Source organism: Argiope bruennichi, chromosome 11 (genome assembly GCF_947563725.1).
Source record: "Argiope bruennichi chromosome 11, qqArgBrue1.1, whole genome shotgun sequence".
NCBI lineage: Eukaryota > Metazoa > Arthropoda > Arachnida > Araneae > Araneidae > Argiope > Argiope bruennichi.
This window is the reverse complement of record NC_079161.1, coordinates 6,366,500-6,389,555: the sequence shown is the minus strand read 5'-3', so window position 1 is coordinate 6,389,555 and position 23,056 is coordinate 6,366,500. Positions and strand designations below refer to the sequence as shown.

Genomic DNA, 23,056 nt, shown 5'->3' with positions numbered 1-23,056 from the left:
TTCAAAGAGTTGAAGAAATTTTCGAACTTGGAAATCTAGCAAGAACAATTTTTATTCATTAAAATATTTTTTATATAAATCTCTTACATTTTTTAAAAAAAATATATCAATAAATTACTTATTAGCAAAGTTGGACATTCAAGAAATGTTGATGATAAAGTTTCACATGCAACATTCCTGTTTCACATTTTTACAGTAATAAACATCAGTTAAAAATATTCTAGAAAGAGTGTACAAAATCTTTTATTTTGGTTCCACCTTATTCACATGCAGAATTAATTCTACACAAAAGGATTTAAAGAACAACTTCCTAAATTGGAAAAAACAGACCCTACACAGAAGATGCCTGATCCCCACCAAGTTTAAATGTTTGTCAATAAGTTAGCTAGGAGAAAGAAATTTTCCTCTATTTTTGTAGTAGCAAGATTTCAGTGGATCTGAAGCCATCACGATTAGATGTTTCCCCACCAAATTTCGGTAGAAAATGGCCACTTCAGCAGGAGAACATCTCAATTATGTTATCATAATATGTGCATGCATAAACATATTTACATGCATACACAGTAGAATCAGGTTTTTAGTCGTAAGCCTATAAACTAACTCTAGGCTAGTACAGCCTTATTTCAAGAGGATGTTTGTGATAGATTTAACTAGCACTAGGGCTCATGATGAATTAGCTTTTCTGTACCTACATCACATTTAATATCCATTAATTTCAGAGAATGTTCTATTGATATTATGATAATACATCATTACATTTAACAATAATCAAATCTGCAATCAGTTTAAGAATTAATAGTACTTTCTTATATACTAAGTAGGACTATATTTATTTAATTGCAATAGTCAAATTCTATATTTTAAAGTTTTCCCAAAAAATAATTCAGAAAAATGATCATATAATTTTTTAATGAAGACACTAAGGATGTTACATACAAAATAAATGCAGTTCCAGAATTCTTTGAGTATAATTGAAAAAAATGATCTATCTACAGCTCGTTGAATACTGATTAAAGACTGGAAGTATGTTTTTAGTAAATATTTAGTATATGATTGGATACAAGTGTCATTATCCCCCACCCAGAGACTATACATAATGTTTTGTAGCTATAAAGTTAATCAGGCTACATATAATAGTTTCATTTAAAAACTTTGATTGAAGCCAGTTCAGTAAAAGAATTACATAAATTAGTTCATTTTTATAACCCATCTTTTTTATGGTCTTACATATCCCATCTTAAAACCTTTTATTTATTAACAGTCAATTCATCATTAGGGACTAGTGTAAAGTCACCGTTAAGAATGCAAAACATAAGAAATTCAAGATGACATATCAGTAAAAGAGTACTATTTGCTATATACAATCAAAGATGTTGTAAAACATACTATACTTTATACATGTAGCAACATATAATTGAAGCTTAGGCTAAATTTAATGCCAATGATTGGCAATCACGATAGCTTTAAATAACAATATGTACAAATATTTCCCTTTATTTTCTGTGAAATTAATTAAAGTTTAAAAATACCAATTCTAATTTTTTATTTAAAGTAAAGTCACACTACATATAATGGCACAGTTTAGCTCTAAACCTCTTATTAACAAGCATTTGAAGATTTTTATTAATTCCCAAGTCCCTCCAGAAAACTACCATATTGACACCTATATTATTGATCATGGCACTCCCAAAAAATGTAATATGTATCTGCCGCTGATTTAATAATATGATCTTGTTGCTTATGAACAAACTTATTTAAAATTCTAAAGGAAAATAAAACTACAGATACCAAATTTTAGAAAATCATGTATTAAAACTGCACGATAAATTCTTTACATTTCAAAAAGAAAGGGGGTGATAAATATTAGAAAAATTTGACTACTTTATTTCACCTAAAAAGTGGAAAGTAATATACTTTTGCAATTTATTCATTCTAGCATATATTGTTTAAAAAACATCTTGCTCTTTATAACAATATTTGGAAATATTCATACACTTAGTTTAGAATTCATTTTCTTAATTCCTAAACTACATGTTGGGCTTTTTAATCCCATTATTTCTTCTTATTTTTTTAAAAAAATAATTAAAATTTTTTAGAACAAATGCTTTAGAAAGAAATATTAGAACAGTAGATCCAAGAAAAGGTCAGGGGGTCAGTTTTCACACAGGTCTTGGGATTATATTTACAAATTCGATGTTCTAATATTTAAAATACAAGAACAATATAAAAATAACAGAAAATGTTAACTGTTAAGTAGAAAATTGATATTTTAAAAGTTTAATTTTCATGAATAATAAAGTTACTTATTTTATGAACAATAAATTTTATATGAATAGAATAGATGTATGCAAAAAATAGATATAAGTTAATTTACTTTATCTTAAATGAAAATTACATTTTTGCATGAAATACAAACTATAAGGACAAAAAATTAAATCTATAAGAATAACATATTTCTGATAAAGATACAAAGAAATGCTAAGAATCTGGAATCAAAAGGTTCATGTCAGTCTACACTAAATGCCAAAGATGGCCAAGAAAGCTTAAAATTCATCTTACAAGTATTTCCTGAACTAATATAAGGACTAGATCAATTTTTAAATCATTAGTATATTAAAAAATTTTAAATAATAAATATCGCAAAATTTTAAGTTATAAAAAATTATCGTCTTACCTTTGCCAAACGAGCTCTTTTGATTAAGTCATTTAATTTTCTCAAAGCAGCGTTACGAGGTAAACTCTGCAAATCTTGAAATAAATCCTGCTCCTCTGCTTCAAATAATTTTCTATTATAATCATACCTCAAAGGTTGGTCCCAAAACGATCCTAGGTATACTCGAGCAACTTCTGGAGTGTTTAAAACTTTCCCTAAAGACCACATGAGCGCTCCATATACTCGCATCAATTGCTGATGGTCAATCATATCCGCCTTATTTAAGACAATTCGAATTTTATCATCGTGACCTCTTAATGCTTCAATACTTCTTCTAAATTCATCAGAAATATCTAATTTGTGGGCATCAAAAAGAAGAATTATTCTGTCTACTCTTTCGGCAAACCATTCCAGCACTCCAGCGAAGTCATACCCACGGTCAACTCGCTGTTTTTCTCCAGACAAAATACCAGGAGTATCCACGATAGTGATATTTTGTAGAACTTCACAATTTACTAAAGAACATTGTAATCTGTTTAAAAAGGCATTCCCGAATTTTGCAAGAGGGCGAAATTGCTTTTTGGGATCAACAACTAGGGCATTTCCTGGTATGACAGTCTCTTGAGTACCATGCATTACAGCTATAAAACGATCGGTTGTAGGTTCGGGACCGATTCGAATACCAGGAAAATCTTTTTCCAGTAAGTACTTAATGAAAGTTGTTTTACCAGTTGAGTACTGGCCGACAAGAAGTATCATGGGTTTCGCATCAAAATCGGGATCATCTAAAGGAGGCGAATGGAATTCGTGAAACAAATAGTGTTCTTCTAATGGAAGAATTTTATTTTTATAAATCTTTCTAAGGCCATCCACAACTGTATTATAAAGTTCCGGCTCTCTTCGACGCCCTTCATCTTTACTTAACCAACTAAACATTTTCGCGCACTAGCTGCCCGAACGAGAGTGACAATTCTGCTACTCACACTTTTAAAGCCTCAATAACAAAGTTGACAAATTCGGTTTCACCGATACAACGACGACACTTAAACTATAGTTGAAGTTATAGTAAAGAATTTTTTCTCATGATGAAATGTCGACAAAACCTCAATACCAAGAAATTCGCAACAGAGAGAGAGGGGGGGGGGCTATATTTATTTCATTCAAAAAATAATTTGTAATCAATATAACTTTTTAAAATGGAAAATGAATAATAAACTTTTCTTTGAAACGCATTCATATGTAATGAATTCTTTAATTACTAAAAAGCAGTTTATGCTTAAATATATATTTCTATAAAGAATAAGAAATAATTAGATTCTTTTTCAAGATATTTAATAAATAATTCCTCCGGTACATCTTTTCAGAAAAAAATAGTATTCTGCGTTTCACATGAGACCTTTGTGAATTGAAAAGTTGGTTTACTTGATTCTACACTGTAACTGTCAACAAAAACAACTGTTTGTGTGAAAGGAAAAAATGTGAAAGCAAATGTAGCTAAAATGCTTCGATTGTCAGTGCTTTCGTTCTATGAATGATATGCCTTAAAAAAAGTTCCCTTGTGTTTGAAAAGAATTTTTTATTGATTAGCAAGCAAAAATTTATTTTTGGTCATTTACAGCTTGTTCAAACAATGGACCAAATGTGCATTAAAGTTGAACCTCCAGATTTCTGGGATGACAGCACTTATGATAGTATAGCGGGTACATCGTCAAGTACTCTGAATGAAGATGCTATGACTAATATTTTGAAACCTTCAGAGATAAAAGATCTTTCTGAAGATACCCAAGAGACGAATTTTGAAACTTTTGAAGAATTTTATTTTGATTCTGATCATCCTGCATTGAAAAACAACAATGATTATAAAGAACTTCTAAAAGTGAGGGTTATTTTTTTTAATTATTATTTTGTGAAGGATTTAATATTTTTTACAAAATCTTTTATAGGAATGAATGTGTATAAAATCTCGTTATAAAAGGGAATAATAAGATTTTAATTCTCACATTGGTGATGGTTTCCTTTAATTATACTGATTTTTGAATATTTAAAGTTAAATTAATAATTTGTAAAAATATGAATTTTGCTACCACTCCATCTTTTAAGGGTAGATATCTAGTTTTCAGCAGTCTCTGGTAATATTATAGCTACTCTGACATTACTATAAAAATGTTACAACTTATAGTGTATGAGTTCACAAACTTATATTTTTAAGATAAAATTTTTGCATACAATGCTCTGGATTATCTACATTAAAAAAATTAATAAATCTTATAAAATTTATGGTTTTATTATAATTTCAATAAAAATGAGGATTTAAAAAAAATTACTTAAAATTAAAGTTTATATAATACAATATGAAAAATTGTGGAACTAGGTTATATAAGTTCCTGAAGTTATTTTAACAAATCATCTTTTACCAACATCAAAATTTGGGAGGATAAAAGTGTTCTTGTTATAACTAAAATTCATTTACTTGTCATATACGTCTTATTAATTTACTGAATTTAATTTTATTTAATTTACTGAAAATCACTTTTAGTAAAACATTGTTAAAAAAATAATAATAAAGTATATTTTATTCTACCTATTTCAAAGAATAAGAGATTAAGAATTTTTTTTTTTAAATCTGTGAATAGAATGCCATATTGCTTGAGTTTGTTTTTTTCAGCTAAAGAAAATTGCAGTTCTTTAAGTTTTATTTAGAAATGGAATGAAAGCAAAATAGGTGTAAATCTAGTGAAAAAGAGTGTGACAATTTAGTGAAAATAGAATGGGAGTCAAATCAATTTTATCTATGCCTGATTACCACAAAGCAAATATATCTGGTTAATAAATATGATTGCCAGTCAACTCTTTCACACCAAAAGTTTGAAACTACAGTACACTCCCGATTATCCGCGGAATTGGGTGGCGCGGCCGCTGTGGATAACAAAAATCGTGGATAATCCGAAAAAAGCTAAAAACGGGTATAGCAAAAAAGAAAGCAGTCATTCCAACTTTGAAAAATCGTTTTATGTACAATAAAACGTAAAATAAACAGCAGGATGTTTAACTAACGCTTAATATTTTAGTATATCACTCAAAACTAACCTAAATTGCATTTTGTTAGTGAAAACAGAAAAGTGTTTTGTATTTACGAGAGCCGTCAAGGATACATAGAAAAATTAATACATATGTACAGTTTTAATACTTTAATGTATTATGTAATTACAAAAGCATAACTGTAAAACTGCACCTTTTTGAAAAAATCAGTCAAAAAAAAAAAACTTTGTGCGGTAGGCGCGGATAACCCGCCCGCGGATAATCGGGAGTCTACTGTATTGATGTGGAAGTTATTAATAATAATAACATTCAACTACAAAAATACTTCTTTCAATAACTTTTTTACTGACCTCTCTGACAAAATCCTCTTTATTTCTTCATACCATTACCAATTTACATATTTCCAATCATTTTTCAAATTATTCATTTCCCTCTTTATCACATACTGTGAAGATACAAAAATTAATGTAATATTGAATTCAAGAGGTATGTCTAGTCAAAATGAATTTTTATAATTGGGAAAGCTGTTTAATCAGGCACTTCAGTTGTGGATTTGTGAAATAATTTTGAAAATATGTTTTTGATATCATAATTTCCTGTAATGTGTCCATTGGAAGAATGAATGTTATAATTTTAAATTAGTTTATTATTTAATTTGTTTAGCAAAGTAATAATGTTAGGCTTTGGTTTTCTTCTTCGAGAATCATAAAATGTAGATAGATTTTGCTGATTTAATATTTATTAAGACAGTCATAATCCAATATGTAGAATTGAAAGCAAATAAGCTTAATTTTACCTTAAAGTTTGCCCTAAGATTTTGAACTGATACTGTACAATTATAAAAAATTAAGTTCTAAATACTATGAAAATTATATGTAATGAAAATTTGTATTTGATGTGAAATTTGTTGAATTTCATGAAATTCTAAAGATACATAGAAACATTATTTCATTTGTGTGTGATTTCACAGACTATAACTTTTTATTTGGCAGTCATTTTGAGATGTTCCTCTCTAAGTACAACAAAAACAAATAGTATGACAAATGCTTTTATTTAATTTCCTTCATCTTTATTTTAAATTACAGGCTATATTTCAATTTACAGGCTGTTACTGTGCTTGAAGCCCAGAAGGCAAGAGCAATCAAAGATTTAGACAAGCTCCATGAATTGAAAGAAAAGGCTTTAGCAGATCCAATTGGTTTTGTGGAATGCCTCCAACAAGGGAAAAAAATAGATTTCCCTACCCCCCAGAACGTATACCCTGTTCCTGTGATAGACTGGAACAAATACACATTTAATGCTAGCTCATCTTCCTTCAGTCGTCGACAGTTAACTCGACTGTCTACAAGAGCAACTCAGGATATTTTTAAGAATAGTATGTTAAGGAAATTTATATATATATATATATATATATATATTTTCAATATTTCTTGTAGTTTTGAGTGCATGTCTAATTTTTAATACATGGATTCTTATCATTGATAAAACATAAAGAGTGTCTTCTGTTGAAAAATACTGTTTGTATTATAATTGTTTATAAATATTATTACTTAAATATCTGTAACAGAAAGCTATTATTTGAATAGTATATGTTACTTCAAATAATGGTTACCATTAATGTACATTCATTGATGATTTGTAACTATCATCATAGTTGTTATTAATAGAATTTTCCTTCCACTTGACTGCGGTTTCTAATTTTCAGTTATTTGGAATTCATTTCATCAGAAAAGTTATCATAAAAGTAGGCATTTTACTATCTTCAGCAGTGCATATTATGAATCTCTTAGCCAATCTAGTTTGTGATTTTGACATCTTTTTGAAACGTAACATATAAATTATGTATTTTAAGTTAAATTTTTAATTTAGTAATTTAATGAAAATGTGTATGTTTTTATTTGTTTATTTATAATTACTCATGACTACCAAGCATTGAGATAGATATGTGTACAATCAAATTTAGCAGACAGATATTACAGTATTTATTGTTTACGCTAATAAATAAAATGCAATGAGGCAGAAAAGGACCTGGTCGGTTATGTTTGCCAAGGCTTGAACATTATCTCAATATTTAAAATTAATACAATAAATTTTTTATAATTTTATTTATTTGGCAGCTAATCAAATGAAATTTTTAAATAGATCTGCTGTTTATCCCTCAGCTGAACAACCTCAAGTTGCTACTTAGTTAGAAGTCCACCTCTATGTAAAAGCAAAATATAAATTTTAAAAGAGAATTAAAGTTTGGAAGAAATGAACTTGGAATCAAATGCTTTTATTTTTCATTTTTAGATGTCTTAATAGTGCACGATTGTCATTTTTGATACTCATTTACATAACTTGTTTCATAATTTGTAAAAACTGAACTGATTAGAAGATTCTATAATATATATTATTATTGTGGGGAAAGGCAGCAACCAGTATTAATATGTGAAATATATTTATTAAGATTATAAGGACAAAACATTATTAAACTAACATAAAATACATAAGCATGACGGGTGTGTCTCACTGTCAAGCTCTCATTTGCCAATTAAGGTGCGAAAGCATCATGTGATCAATGACGCAACATGGCACCACACATGATGCAGGACATTATAAATTACAGATTGAACTTAGAAAATAATTAAAATGATAACTACTTTTAGTGTACTAGTTAAAGTGTTTTTAAAATTAAAGTGTTTTGTAATTTGACTTTTTCATATGTAAACTAAATATAACTCTTTATAAGCTTTCCTCTTCTTATGATTCCATTCTTGTTTCTCTTCAAAGAAAGAATTATGTAAAAAAGAGCTTAAATTATTCTCTGATTAGAATAATAACAACAAAAAAAAAGACATTATTATTTTTTGCAGATGTTTTAGTCAATCCAGAAAATTCTACTTTTTTTTATTGTTTAATAAGCTTTTAAAATTTATAAATGATTTTAAACTAATATATAAATTTATGAAACTGATATGTAAAGAATAAATTATTATAAAAAAATTCTTATACTAATCACAATTATGATCTATCAAACTAAAAACACCTCAACTCATCTTAATATTAAAAAAAAGTCACGATAATTATATATGTTATGTCATTCTTAATAATTGGATCACATTCATCTATGCTTTTCAGACTTAATACTTAAGACAAGTTTAACAATAGGAACTGTCATTTTTTTGCAGTGCAGATGTTAATTAAATCTTCCATTAATTAGAAATTAAATAAAAATTTTATCATTTTTCTGCAGTAATTTTAGAGCAACTTATTACTTAGTGATAACATTTCCATTCTAAATAAGTTGTGTTGCCCAATGCTACCTCAAAATAAAGTTATAACCATTTTTAGAATTAGCTATATCATATTAAAATAAAAAAAATAAAAAAAAACATTTACAGGGGTGTTTGTGCTCCGGGGAAACCCCGGAATTCCGGGGATTTTGAACTTCGATAGCCGGAAATTCCGGGGATCGTCGTTCAAAAGGAAGTAGGAATAATAATGAATTATTTATTTTGATCTGGGTAATTTTGTTTGCTTTGAAAGCAGAAAACGCAAGGTCAGTGTGTGTGGTGAAAACTTTTCCTTTCTTTCTCCAAAGGCAGTGATAATGCGTGAAAAGGGGGAAAAAACTTCTTTTTTGTTCTTTCCTTATTGCGAGTTATGACTCATTCCTCCGGTTCTCGGACATTCTCTTCTGGATTCTTTTCTGCAAGTAGGCGCGGCAGAAAAAAAAGGGAGAGACTTCGTTCGACCAGATGTGCGATCACGTGACCTGGGTTCAAAGGTCTTAATTTTGCAAAAAAAGTAATTCATTGAACTTTTATAATTAGGTCATTCAATACTTCATAATTGTAATTTTTCATTTCTCCCCCCCCCCCTTTCGAAACTCCAAAATGTCGGTAGTAAGTCCGTAAAAGTTTCAGGGGATTTTTTGGGGTCCCACAAACACCCCTGCATTTAAAAGTTAAAAAAATATTTTATATAAGTTTTTCTCTAAAAACTAAAATTTATTACAAAATAGAAAGAATGCTTAGGAAATATGGATTTATTTATCCATACATGTACAAATATGCTTAATTTGTGAATCTATTTATCACTATTCACCATAGTCAAGTTTTTTCTCTACATTTTATGTGAATATGACCATTCTCCTCCGTATTGAGCATGGATCACAAGAAGCACTATTGCTCACCTATTGGCTACCATAAATCTTCTCCGACTAATATTTGTTGAATGATGTATTGGGAGACAATGATAGTCTAGACTATTTCAGTTGCGTACTGAATTGGAACATTGTGTATCATCCTGATATAGTGAAATGCATTCCAACATTGAGTCTAATTTCTTAGTTGTATACAAGGTTAGCAGTGTTTGTCTTTTATTTATGAACAAATTGAAATCTTTCCTTATATCTGCCTCTTCTAGTTTGTGTCATAAGGACTTAAACAATCCTGACTCATTTTATTTTATATGTGGCAGTTTTACCATATCCATTCAAAGACTAAACATCTGTATATTTATCTAGCAAGCCTACTTTAAAGTGAAAATTGGTGATCAAGATAAATCAGGATTCTTACAAAAGGGTGCAAACAGTGTGTAGAGAGTTTGTGAATGTTGGCAAAAGAAACATGATAAATTTCTATTTGGCATATCTATGATTTGATGGGAGTCCAGACATCATTCAAGTGATTGTTATTTTTGATAATGGAAGCATGAAGGAAAACAAGTGTAGAATAGAGTATTCTTAGTTTACCATCAGTTATGTGTCTTAAGCCTCATTTAGCTGAAATCCCAATGCCAATTTTTCAAAGACCAGAGAGGGTATCTTGAGCTTTAAAAGTTGGCATGAGAGACAAAAACTGCGATTATTTTTGGATTCAGAGGCCAAAAGTTTGTCAAAACTAATTAAGGGTCTAAGGTAGCAAAATTAAATTAAATTAAAATATTTCAAACATAAAAAAAAGTAAAGGCAAAGAGAGAGAGAGAGAGAGAGAGAGAGACATTCAATTAAGCTCAAAGAACATAAATACAGAAAATTGCAAATATTGTATTATTTATATATAAAAAAAGTTAGCACAAATTGAATTATATATATTAAAGCTTTTTACATGTATTCATATATGCTTAATACTACCTATAAAAGCACAACATGTATGTATCCTATTTTAGTTCTAAAAGTAATCTCCATCATTTTGGAAAGAACTGTCTAAGTCACTGACTGTATCCCTCTTTTTTTCCCCCTCTGTTTTTGATGTTTGTTTTGAAAATCAGTTTTTATAAATTGAAGTTCTACTGCATTTTGATGGATGGATGGATATTGGATTTTTATGGCACAAGAGCCAAAACTGGCTATGCTGCGCCAAAACAAGTGGTAGTACTGCATTTTGAAAAGGACTGTATTGAATTCACTCTATCCACTATATTTTATAAATAATAAATGTATTCTCTCTATCTTTTTAGGTTGTAGCTGAAAGAGTCAGAAGTGATTTGAATTTAATAGACAAAGGAGTAGCGAGATTTTTATGACATGTACTTAAAATTAAAAGAGACTGTGCTTTATTTAAAAAAAAAAAAAAAAATCATAAACCAAACATAAAATTTATAATAATTTTTTTTAAAAATATTTATAGATGCCAAGGAAAAGTCTAGTCGGTTACATGAACAGAAACCTCCCAAAGTGAATCAGTACTGGACTGCTGAAGAACAGAAGCAATTAGAGGAGCTGCTAATAAAATTTCCACCAGAGGAAATAGAAAGCCGTAGATGGGAAAAGATTGCCAATTGTCTGGAAAACCGTACACCAATACAAGTATAAAAAAAAAAATTTTTTTTATCATGCCTGCTTTTTCCTAATATTTAGTTTGCCATGAACTAGTGTAAAATGTCAAAAGTATAAATGCACTGGATTTTACAACTTAATAGTAGAAATTATTAATTTGAACATAGTTTACTTTCACGCAGCATTAGCTGATATTTTAGGTATAACAAAATTCTCTGTTGTTGTGAATTTTGTAAATAATTTGCTTATATTTTTATAAATATATCACACTCTGCTTAAAAATATAGAATAAGAGGTTGTAAGAGCATTTTAGGGCTTGTAGTTGAATCAAATGTTGTGCTTGTGGATTTCTTACAGATTATTCTAAAGTTGTTATTATTTCCTTATTTTCTCTTTCAAAAAAATTCAAAGAGAATATATTATGATAAACAAAGAATTTGATCTTGAAATTTGCTTGAATTTTCACATTTAAAATGTTCTTGAGATAAAAAAAAAATTATTTTTGAACTTATCATAATAATTAAAAAATGGAACTAGCCAGAAGGCTATTGTATGATCTTTAGATCATAGATTTTCAACAAATTCCATCTACAGGAATCTAGTATGTCTGCTTGTGTGCGACTTTGTTTATAAGAAGGCTAAAAGCTAGATATCTTTTGTCTATTTTCTTTAAGGTGCAAGAATGTCTCTTTAAGTCTCATTAAGGTATAAGAATTTAATAACATAGAAACATACTATCTTGTATGTCTGCTTGTCTGTGACCTTGTTTATAAAAAGGCTAAAAGCTAGATATCTTTTATCTATTCTCTATGTAAATGATATTTCTATGTAAGTGATATTTGTTATATCATTTACATAGTTACATTATAATGTTGTATTAACATTGAAATTATAGATCTGTTTCAAAATTTTTATTCAGCTGATCAAGACATAAAAGTGCAAAAGACATATTTAATTTTCTTCAATAAACCACAGAGCAAAACACTTTATATGCTTTATATGCCATAAGAGTTGAAGAAAGTTGAGAAGATAACACTTTTATCCCTGGTTAACTTGACTGTTAATATGATAAAAAATTTTAAAATTTCTTAGCATTCTTAGAAATTATAATGTTAAGTGATAAATTCTTTCGAATTTGCAAACATAATCTTTTATCATATTCAATAATTATTACTGAATTTGGAAACATAATCAGTAATTATTTATTCACCAGTCAAATTTTTTTTTTCTTTAGTCCACATGTTTGTGTTAGAGATAATAAGATGTCCATTACTGTGATAATGGTAAAGCTCAGTTTTATTCAGTATATATATTCAGAAAATTTTACCAGCATCAAACTACATTTTTCTTAGAATTTCTCCCATAAGTTTTGAATATTTGTCTAGAAAGACAATTTTTATTATAATTATGACCAATATTTTATAAATAATTATATAAATAAATATAATAAATGAACTGCAGCATTTAATTAAAAAAGACACAACTTTTTCAGTGTGTGTGTCAAGTAGGGCTACATTTAGTATTAATTGTTAATTTATTTCTATATCTTGTATTTATTGAAATCATTTAATTTTTGATAAGTATTTAGTTTTTATGAAAATGAACAATATGAATTTTATTTCTCTGTACTATTCTATATTAGAGCATCATTATAATATATATCGTTTATGTTATTATTTTTATGAAATGCTCTTAACTTTTATGTAATAATGTCTTTTTTGTAATGAAAACTAATTGTTAGAATACAGTAAACTTCTATATTCATAAAATAATTGGTTTACACATGAATTATAATAAAAGAAAGGAAGAAAAACAACTAATAAATATCTCATTTATATTAGGTAGCAAGTAGAGTTCAAAAATACTTCATTAAACTCTTGAAAGCTGGCATGCCAATTCCAGGAAGAATGCCAAATATGACATACCTGAAAAAGGTAAATTTTTAATTTTCTTTTCATAGAATAGTTGTATTTAATCACTTATCCTAGTTTGGAATCCGTAAGTTTAACGAATTACACGAAATCCATGCCTTATTTATATTATTATAATAATATAAATAAGAGAACTATACAAATAATGAACACAGTGTTACTCGGGATTAAAATCCTTCCTCATGCAATGTTTTTAATATTAAAACTCCTTTTGTATAAAATGTAATATGCAAATCCTTTTTTATGATTGTACATTAAAATGAAAGAAAAATTTAAAAAAGTAGTGATAGTGGTTTAGTCCAAAGTCTTAATTTTGTCCAACAAAGGAGCACCTACTTACAAATTTCCTTATTTACAATCATCTGCATTAAATAAAAGAATAAAAACTGAAAAAAATGATAAAAAGATTGCATAAAAAGTGAAATTGGTATCATAGAAAAACTAATATTTTTAATATTATGACGGTATCAATATTATGTTGGTCAATTAATTTCCTATGAAGTTTTTTTGTGGCAGAGAGGTAAAATATTACTTAATATTAATATTATTAATATTTATTTATATTTATCTTTATATTTCTCTCTATTATTAATTTTATTAATATAATAATATTATTATTTATATTTATCTCTATTATTAATATTTCTCTTTGAGCAAATTTATTCTTTCTCAAAATATCCTTTATATGCCTTTTGATTTGTCATTTCTTGTTGCATTCAAAAATTTTCATTATCTTTTCCATGGTGTACTGCATTGTGTATAGCATTCATAAGTTACTGTATACATTCAAGTGAAAGTCTGTATAACTTTTCTTTGTAAATAATTTACTATTGGGCGAGGGAATTCTATTTCAGATTATAGTTTTCTCTGAACTTAGAATCTATTAAAGGGGGTTAGAATCTGGTTTCTTTGTCAGAATTCAGTAATTGCTATGGAAAATTCTTAATTAAATTTAATAATTGCATGGGAAATTCTTAATAAACATTTAAAGAAAATGAGTCAGCATAAAAGCTTCATGTTGCCTGCATAAATAAGAGACTACAAATGGTTTTGAGTAGTGCTCAAGTTCCTTGAATGGCAGTTTGACATATTTGTCCCATGCCTTTGTCAGAAAACTAGTGGCATGAAAAAAAATTTCTTGGAAGGGACATTTTACTGTCAGGGTATGCAACCTCACTTATGATTTTTTTTAAACGAAATTTTTTTTCAGTATTGTGCTTCTCAAAGGGTTATTCATCTGAACTCTTACTCAGATATTTTTCTGCAAATAATCTTAATATCAAGAAACATTAAGAGCATACTTGTATTTCAGTATCCTTGAAGAGGTTAAATACCTTATAATTCTATTATTTGATGAATCATTAAAAAACTTTTAATGCTTTGCGGTGTGAATGCGATTCTCTTAAGAAACGACAAACACATCAATGTTTCACATTCATAAACTTTGCATTATACTATAATTCCTTTTTTCTGTTTTAGCCAAGACGTAATGTTATAAGAAACCAACCCAGCACATTTCTGGTTTCACACACTCTGCCTGTGTACATGCCTGAAGCAGATGAAGAGTTAAATTATAGTTACCATCAACCTCAAACATCAGAAGAAAATTCCATGGAATCTAGAGTAGGGATGTCGGTAAGGAATCTCTTCTTTATTTGAATCCTTAGATTCTTCTTACAAAATGGTCATTTGCTATTCAAAGAATAATTTTTATCATGTTATGATAAATGTACTTGTCATGTTTTCATACATTCAAACATTATTTCTTTAAAAATACCAGTTAATACTTTTAATTTATTAAATTTAATATTCTTTTATATATTTTAGCTTAATATATTATTTCTATGTAAAAAAAAAGATCTTCCCCCTTGTTTTAGATTTTAATCTGAAATATTCCTTTATTAAAATATAATTCTACTGACTATAATAACTTTCATTTATGTTGAAATAGAATAATTGTTTAAAAATTGAACATTAACTAAGGGAATGATTACTTTCATGTTATAAAACATCTCAATGCAAGGTTTTCACTTAAGAATGCTTTCATTTAAACATAATTGATTGCATTTGGATATTTTAGGTAGATGAAAGACTTATGAAGCTCTGTTTGAAATGCTTATTATTTTCATCTCTGATAAATGCAAAAAAAAAAAAGATTGATTGATTTCTATGAATTATTTGGGTGTTAAAACAATACTAATAATAAAAATAAATTTATATACAAGCATCAAAATAAAGTCATATCAATGTGATGTGTTAATAGAAATCTCTTGAGAAAATTGAACTTTTTATCATGTTTAAAGTTTTTTTATTAATTTTTAATGAATTCTCATGGATATTCATTATGCTTTCATTTCTCTATTATATTTTTCCCATTGCTTCATGCTGTAATTAATCACTTACTCTGATGTTTGATAACTTTTTTCCATTCCAATAATTTAATAATAACAAAATTATTAAATTGTATTTTTTCTTTTGTTTTAGTAATTTTTGAAAAATTAAGTTTTGAACTCAATTTGTAACAGTTATTTTTATTAGAATGGAATTCAAAACCATTATTGTTGCATCGAATCATTGAGTCATGTAATTTTACTGCTGCTAATAAACAAATGCTTTCTGTGCTTTAATTTAAATTTTAAAACTTTAGAGCAGTTTGCTGAATAAAATTCATTTAATGAAAGACATTAAATTTTAAGACTAAGCAATATATTGTCTCATGTTGACTACAAAAAATACTTTTTAAAAATATTCCCCTGGCATGTTTTATTTAAATTTTGCTTCTAACTAGAAAGTTGGAATCATTTTAACTTTGTGAATTTGATTCTATTATTTATGAAATTATCAAATCTTTTTTTATTTCTTTGTAAACTGTACAATCATGTTTTTCTACATTTTTTTAAAGTTAAAGGAAGTAAATTTTTATTTATTTTTACATATAATTTGAAAAATGGGTTTTTATTAAATTTTCTAAATGTAAAATGTTTGATTATTTAACATGACATTTTCTTAATATTAAAAAATTGATTTAAAATAACTCAATTATTACATGGCATTGTTCTGCCATCAGTTGTGTGGTGGTTTTGTCAGTCTTAATTATGTTGCCATCCTGGAATGCTATAGCTCTTAGCTTTTTAAAGCTGCAAATAGATTAATCTGAATTGCTAAATATGGTGAGTTAGAAGGAAATTTACATTTTCCATCCCATTGATACAAAATTTTTGGTCATTCTATGCTTTTAAATCAGTGTCAACATTTTCAGAAATGTCAGTACTGATGTAACCATGTGAATTAATTAGTAATTTACTAATCTTAAAATTGTTGAAAATGCTCATAGATTTTTATTGTTAATCTTATACAAGGTGACTTAATTTTTTTTGTTATGTTAGTTCCCCCCCCCCTTTTTATGATATATATTTCAAAATCAAAAAAGTAATTTGTTTTATAATAGAAGACATGTAGGAATTCAAAAATAAATATAAAAATAAAAAAATACTCATTTAAAATTAATTAAAACTTTTTAAATGAAAACTACATTGTTATAAAACAGAAAATATCCCATGGTTTGAAAATATGTTGATTTATGTGTGCATGTATAAACAAAGGGGCTTAATTTTTTTTGTCTTAAGATGCTTAAAGAGTGCTTAATTTTGCTGCAATTTCTCTATGCACTCTGCTTTGTCTTACTGTCATCAAGAGTGATATTTAAAACTAAGTAATCTAGTTACAATGTGTTCAATTTTTTAAAATTTAAGGTATTTATCAAGAAATACCCTTATTTTAAATTTTGTACATGGTCAGTACACCTTCATTAATACCAACACCTCAAATGATTTTGTCTTTATCTAGATGTTTAAATTCTGAGTTGAGTGAATATACAAAATAGTGAAGGCAGTTAATGGTTGTTTTCATTTTACAATATCTCTATATGCAGCATTTGATGTCAGAATGCATCTTGATTTTTTTTTTGTCCTTTTTGGTGATTGACGCAAAAATATTTTTAATTTGAGATTGATTAACCTTTTGAAAGATTTTATATGTTCTGCTTTGCAAGGAGAGAAAAATGTGAGGTAGCTGTTTATCTATGTCTATAGTATTTGTAAAAGTGACAGTAGGAATAATTTCTGTGAATCAATAGGTATTTTGCACTTATTTCTCATTTACAAAACTTCCTAAACACAATATAGATAGCATAACTGGCATTTTTAATTCAAAGGAGGAAAGCTTTGTTGGTCTAAAAAACTTGACGAAACACTAACGAGAAGTGCATCTTACCAATGCACTTTTTTTATGCACTATTTTCTCTTCTTGATATTGTCATTGCAGTTCTGTGATGTTTTAATTTTTCCTTTTACTTAAATTTACTCTAAAGAATGTATTTTAATGTAACCTGAATATGCTATATCATAAATGTTTTTTTTAAACCTATACACTGTTATCCCATTCATATGTAGGCTTAGCATTAGTTGAGGAAGGAATATGTAGGCAATAAAAATAAATAATTTTTGTAGCTATTATTAAATTTTATAAAATTTGGCTTGCAGTAGTATACATTTCTTCATTCCATGATGTGCAATTATTCCCCCTATTTAACCTCAAATGATATTGATGGATTTATGTTATTTTGTCTTTCAGGAGGATGAAGAATTTAATCCAGAGCTCCGAGAGACGCCTGAGTACAAAGAACTCGTTCTTCTAAAAAAAATCCAAAGAGAGAAAATTCAGAGTTGTGGCTTTACCCAACATATAGGGTTTAAAGTGAGTTATGTGATTAATATTTAACTTTATATATTCATATTAATGGAGTGTGATAATATTTGAATTACAGATATGCATTAAATAATTACCAAGTTAAAGATATTCTTTGTAAATTAGTTTTAAAAATATGTGGAACATTTTCTAGACATATATTTTTCAGCTGGAGAGAAGTTTAAGGATTGTGCATAGGAGTAGCCGAAATTTATTATTTTATTGACAAAATGGAGCCAAAAAAAAATGTTTTTATCTATTGTCTTAACAGCAAATAGCATGTATGTTGAAATGTGTTGAGCAATTTTCACTTATATGATAAACCATTCTTCATTAAATTTTTTTTATAAAACCAATTAAACTATATACATTATTTTATCAAGCTTTAACTCATCCATTGAAACCCATTAAGAGTTTGTTTGATGTGTGTTTCAAAAGCACGAAATTCAATCTGTTTTGAAATTTATTCCACACTAATAAGTATCCATGTGTAAACAATTTACATGAAATAAATATAGTGAAACAAAATTTCATAGAAGTTTATGCAAATTCTATAAAACTGCAGCTTTGATATTTGAATACAAAATAGATTAAATTCACAAAGCATCTGATTATCTTTTACTTTATTCACAATCTTTGACAGTTAATATTATTGCAGCTCTGCAACTTATATTTCATTCCACAGTAATTTCTTAGTTAAAATTTTGCCTTATTTCTAATTGTGATGGATTTGATAAGTAGTCAGTAAAAAGTTAATCATTAAATATTTAATCTCATAATTAAGTTTTTACTAAATAAATTTACTAATTTTATAATTGGTCTAATTTAAAAATTTAATTTTTATATACATTTCCTTAAATACTTTTCCTGCATCCCTCTATTTGTCTATAATGATTCATCGAACTGCTGAACAAGATAAAAAAAATCTTTTTAGTGTAAAGTGAGAGAGAAATAAAGAGGAATTGTCATAATTTTTTATTTGAATATATTATAGTGCAATTTTTTAACTTTTATTTTTTGTAATGATCTTTCATTTTTTAAAAAATTATATTCTGCTTTCAGCCTTCTTTCCCCAACAATTTTTGTAAAGGAAAACTCCCTTTTCTAACATATATAATAGATTGCTTTTTTTGATGCTGTCGTCTTGCTTTCAAATTATTTAATAATAATTATTATAATGTGCACTGTTACTGATCCTGCTCTACTGAAGAAAATTCATTCTTCAATAATTTACCCTTTCCACTGCAAAAAAAAGACTATCCATTTATTTGTTTTTAAATTTCTCTTGAAGACTCAAAGCCCCAAATGAAAAACTTATTGATATATTTAAATATTAAATCCTTGATGAAATCATTTATAAGTTAAATTTAGGTTTTAGAATAATTGTGCATGCTTCAGTTTCACAGTGACTATGTGAGCATTATGCCAAAGCAGTAATTCATCTTTGTACATCTTTTAAGAACTGCATGAGTGAAATGTTTTTCAAATTAGACATATTCAATATTAGATGAAAAATAGGACAGTTTAATATATATATATATATATTCTGAATGGAAAAAAAGGAACATTTAGTGTAGGTCACTTGGAGGGTTAAATTTAAAGACTCGGTGGTATAAGAATAAAAAAATTTGATTATTTTTTTAAAATTTAAATTAGTTTTCAAACAGCTATCATTTCTATTTATTTTTTTATTTTGTTGAATAATGAGGTAATTGGTTAATTGTTTTGTTATTTTTCAGTAATATAATGATGTATATTGATGTTGTGCATGATAATCATTATTTCATTTTTCAGTGTTCTAATTGTAAAACGGAACCAATTATTGGTATACGATGGCATTGTACTGATTGTAAGCCACCAACATCAGTTGATTTTTGTGAGAATTGTGCAGATGGGTAAGATTTTTTCTTTCATAGTGTCAAATAATGGGAATATTGATATTGAGTAATTTATTAATAAAATTTCTCAGGAAGTACCAATTCTAATTTTTTATAACATTATTAGTAGTGAATTGTCTCTACTGATTTCCTTCTTGTAATATATTTCTTGCAATAGTAAATTACATATATACTCAGTTTTGGAACACTAATATGATCTTTCATGGTTATTTTGATGACAATGATAAACATGTGTTTTTTATGTGCCCCTTTGAACAAGCAAGAATAATTGTCCTTAAACTGAATATTTTATCAGGGATATAAGTTTTATTTCAGACAATTTCCAACCAGAAAAAAAGAAAGTTCAATCAATTTATATTTTTACTATAAGTTTTTTCCCCCCTTTTTTAAATGTTCAGTCTATTTTATATAATATATTTATGTAAAATGTAACCTATGTAAAATAATCATTTACTGCATTAAAGTATATAATTTATTAGAAAAATTAACATGTGATTTGGTTTGTATTTTTTAAATAAAGAATGTAAATGTTATATTTGTAAAGATCTTTTCATTATTTGTTAGTTTTGATGCCTCTGAGGATGATAAATCATAATAATAATGAAATTAAAATTGAAGGAAATCTAGCATTAAAAGGCTAACTAAAAACAAAAGAGCTTGATATGAAAATTATTTATGTATTGACAATATTCAGCATCCAATTAAAAATTATTTTGATGTTTATCTCTTTTAATGAAAAAGGAAAATGTGTGTATGTATTTGTTTACATTCTGTAAGTTAGGTCATTTGATCTAAAATATTAGATATTGCATAAATATACTTCAAAAAGTGAAAATATGTAATTTAAAAAAAATTATACTCCCCTTTAATTAATTAAAGTTTATGCAACATTTTTGGATTTATCTGCAATATTTTTTGAAATTTTTTTTGTGTCAAATAAAATTTTTAACCATAAAAACCTGTTATTTAAAGATGCCAATTTAATTATGCATTTTTAAAAATTTTTATATTTTTTAAAAAAATTATTTTTATGCAGTGTTTTCAACAATACCTTTTAATTGCTGCTATGAAATTCAAATAATTTATTCTTGTTTTGTCAAGTATATGGAAACTCAGTTATTTTAAGATATAAAATTTCTTCCTTTGTTAAAAACCAAGGGGGAAAATTGTTTGTTATCTATGCACTTAACATGAGACAGTGAAGTTATAGTGCTTTGAAAAATAACATGCAGTTTCAAGATAGATTATCTGGACACTTATGACATTATTAGGAAGTTTGAAGCAGAAAGATACTAAATATCCATCATTTTATAATACCTATTTCTATTTGATGATTAGAAAATAACTAATTAAACTTTTCTGAGGGAATTGGATACACAAAATTTAACCGAAATTGAACATAACTGTTAATTTTGACAAACCAGTTGATTATGAAAGGTGAATAGTATGTATGCATCATGCAAAGTAATTTTAGTACAAAAAGAAACAAATCATGAACAAAAACATTTTGAAAAATTGTTGAAATTTAGCAAAAAATTTAATGGTATCATTAAAAAGACATTTTTTTAAAATTTTAAATTGGTGACAAAATCAAATTAGTATGATAATAAATCTGAAAATGTTTAATGAACACTGCCAAAATTTGCAACTGTTATTCAATGACTGTCTTAAAAAAAAGTATCATAATACATATTTATTATGTATTACTTCTAGCGAGGTTTTAAAAAATGCAATTTTCTTATACACTTGAATTACGTTTCTTTGCAGAGAATATGAAATTGGCCAGCATACATCGAATCACAGGCTTGAAGAAGTTCACAGTATTAGCTCCAATTTTCATGACCGAGGTTATCTCTCTTTTTTATCTGGCAATTTTGTTGATCCCTCAGCTACATAGTGTGTTGAAAAACTTAAAATTGTACATATTGTGGCTGCTTGTATATAATATGAATTTAAAAAAAAGTTTTTTTACATATGTATATTTTATTTTACGCCTTTCCATATTTTACAAATAGTCATAGATTTTCTTAATTGGAGCCAACAGGAATGTTCACCTCTTGACTTATATTTTGACACAATGCTGTGCAACACAATACAAGACACAACACATATTCTAACACAATATAAAACTTAAACTTTCCTTGCACGGAAGATCTTGTTTCTCCAAGGATTAAAACTTTTAGGTTGGATGAAAATGTATATTAGTATTGTGTAACAGAAATTAAATATAATAGAAATCATTTTTAAAAGTCCATTTCTCTTTGTGAACAAAGTTTTTTAGTTTAACTATTTTGATCTTCAGATAAATTGCCTCTGATTACCAGTAGGCGCCACTAGTACAATTCCAGGAGAAATCAGTATCTTGGAAAACTCCTTTTTTTTTTTTTTTTTTGAAAATTCTTAAAAAAAAAAAAAAAAAAACTCTGAAAGATTTCCTGAAGTAGAATACATGTTTTTAATACTGTATCGTGCAACATTCTCATGAATGGACCCATGCTTTTATAAAAAGGAAAAATATACTGTGTTGGAATGAAATATGAAAGATTTATTTTTTCAACTGAATGATTTTTAATTTCAAACTAGGACATGGAATTTCAAGTCTATTAATAAGCGGTGAATCTAAAGCTGTGGCAGCTGAAAAATCGAGGAATGGTTCAAAAAGTGCTGAGAAAAATTGAATTCCAGCAAAAAGACACGTCGAGTCAATGAAAATAAGTAACCTTTCATCATCTCACGTCTGCAAGAATCCCTGCCTTTGAATAGGGCAGTTTCTCCGGCGGAGGGAATTTCAAAGATTGCTCCACTCTCTCACTTTCTGTCGATGGCGATGAGATAATCACAGGCATCTCAAAACATTACTGGAAGTTATGAATCGATTAAAACTGCATGACTGACCGCACATATTCTGGCCGAGTCGTTCAAAAAATGGATAAAGGTATGACAACCCCCCCATAAAATTTTGTTCTTTATGAACTTCTTACCCTCGAGAGGCTGACATTTTACAAAAAGGAAGTGTGAATTCTAT

At 27.3% G+C, this 23,056-nt stretch overlaps 2 protein-coding genes across 2 annotated transcripts in view; one reads left to right on the top strand and one right to left on the bottom strand.

The window, feature by feature from the left end:
* Positions 1-3,695, bottom strand: part of LOC129956955 (EH domain-containing protein 1-like) — a 35,937-nt gene extending 32,242 nt beyond the window's left edge. The window contains exon 1 of the mRNA XM_056069013.1: positions 2,675-3,695. Within this exon, the coding sequence (XP_055924988.1) occupies positions 2,675-3,589 (915 nt within the window). The 5' untranslated portion in view covers positions 3,590-3,695. The remainder of the gene's footprint in view (positions 1-2,674) is intronic.
* Positions 3,696-4,105: 410 nt separating this feature from the next.
* On the top strand, positions 4,106-22,002 carry LOC129957625 (ZZ-type zinc finger-containing protein 3-like). Its single transcript, XM_056070045.1, has 8 exons — positions 4,106-4,529; positions 6,797-7,067; positions 11,308-11,486; positions 13,298-13,390; positions 14,867-15,022; positions 18,020-18,142; positions 19,928-20,028; positions 21,799-22,002. Exons 1-8 carry the CDS (start codon positions 4,185-4,187, stop codon positions 21,926-21,928), a joined length of 1,398 nt encoding a protein of 465 aa, XP_055926020.1. The 5' UTR covers positions 4,106-4,184; the 3' UTR covers positions 21,929-22,002.
* The last annotated feature ends 1,054 nt before the right edge of the window (positions 22,003-23,056 follow it).

What these genes read in the sequence shown, in the direction of transcription:
- LOC129957625 (XM_056070045.1), top strand. Translation starts at nt 4,185, where the DNA reads ATGATATGCCTTAAAAAAAGTTCCCTTGTGTTTGAAAAGAATTTTTTA. An exon ending in ATTATAAAGAACTTCTAAAA is followed by an intron (nt 4,530 to 6,796) that starts GTGAGGGTTATT and finishes TTCAATTTACAG; the next exon opens with GCTGTTACTGTGCTTGAAGC. An exon ending in ATATGACATACCTGAAAAAG is followed by an intron (nt 13,391 to 14,866) that starts GTAAATTTTTAA and finishes TTTCTGTTTTAG; the next exon opens with CCAAGACGTAATGTTATAAG.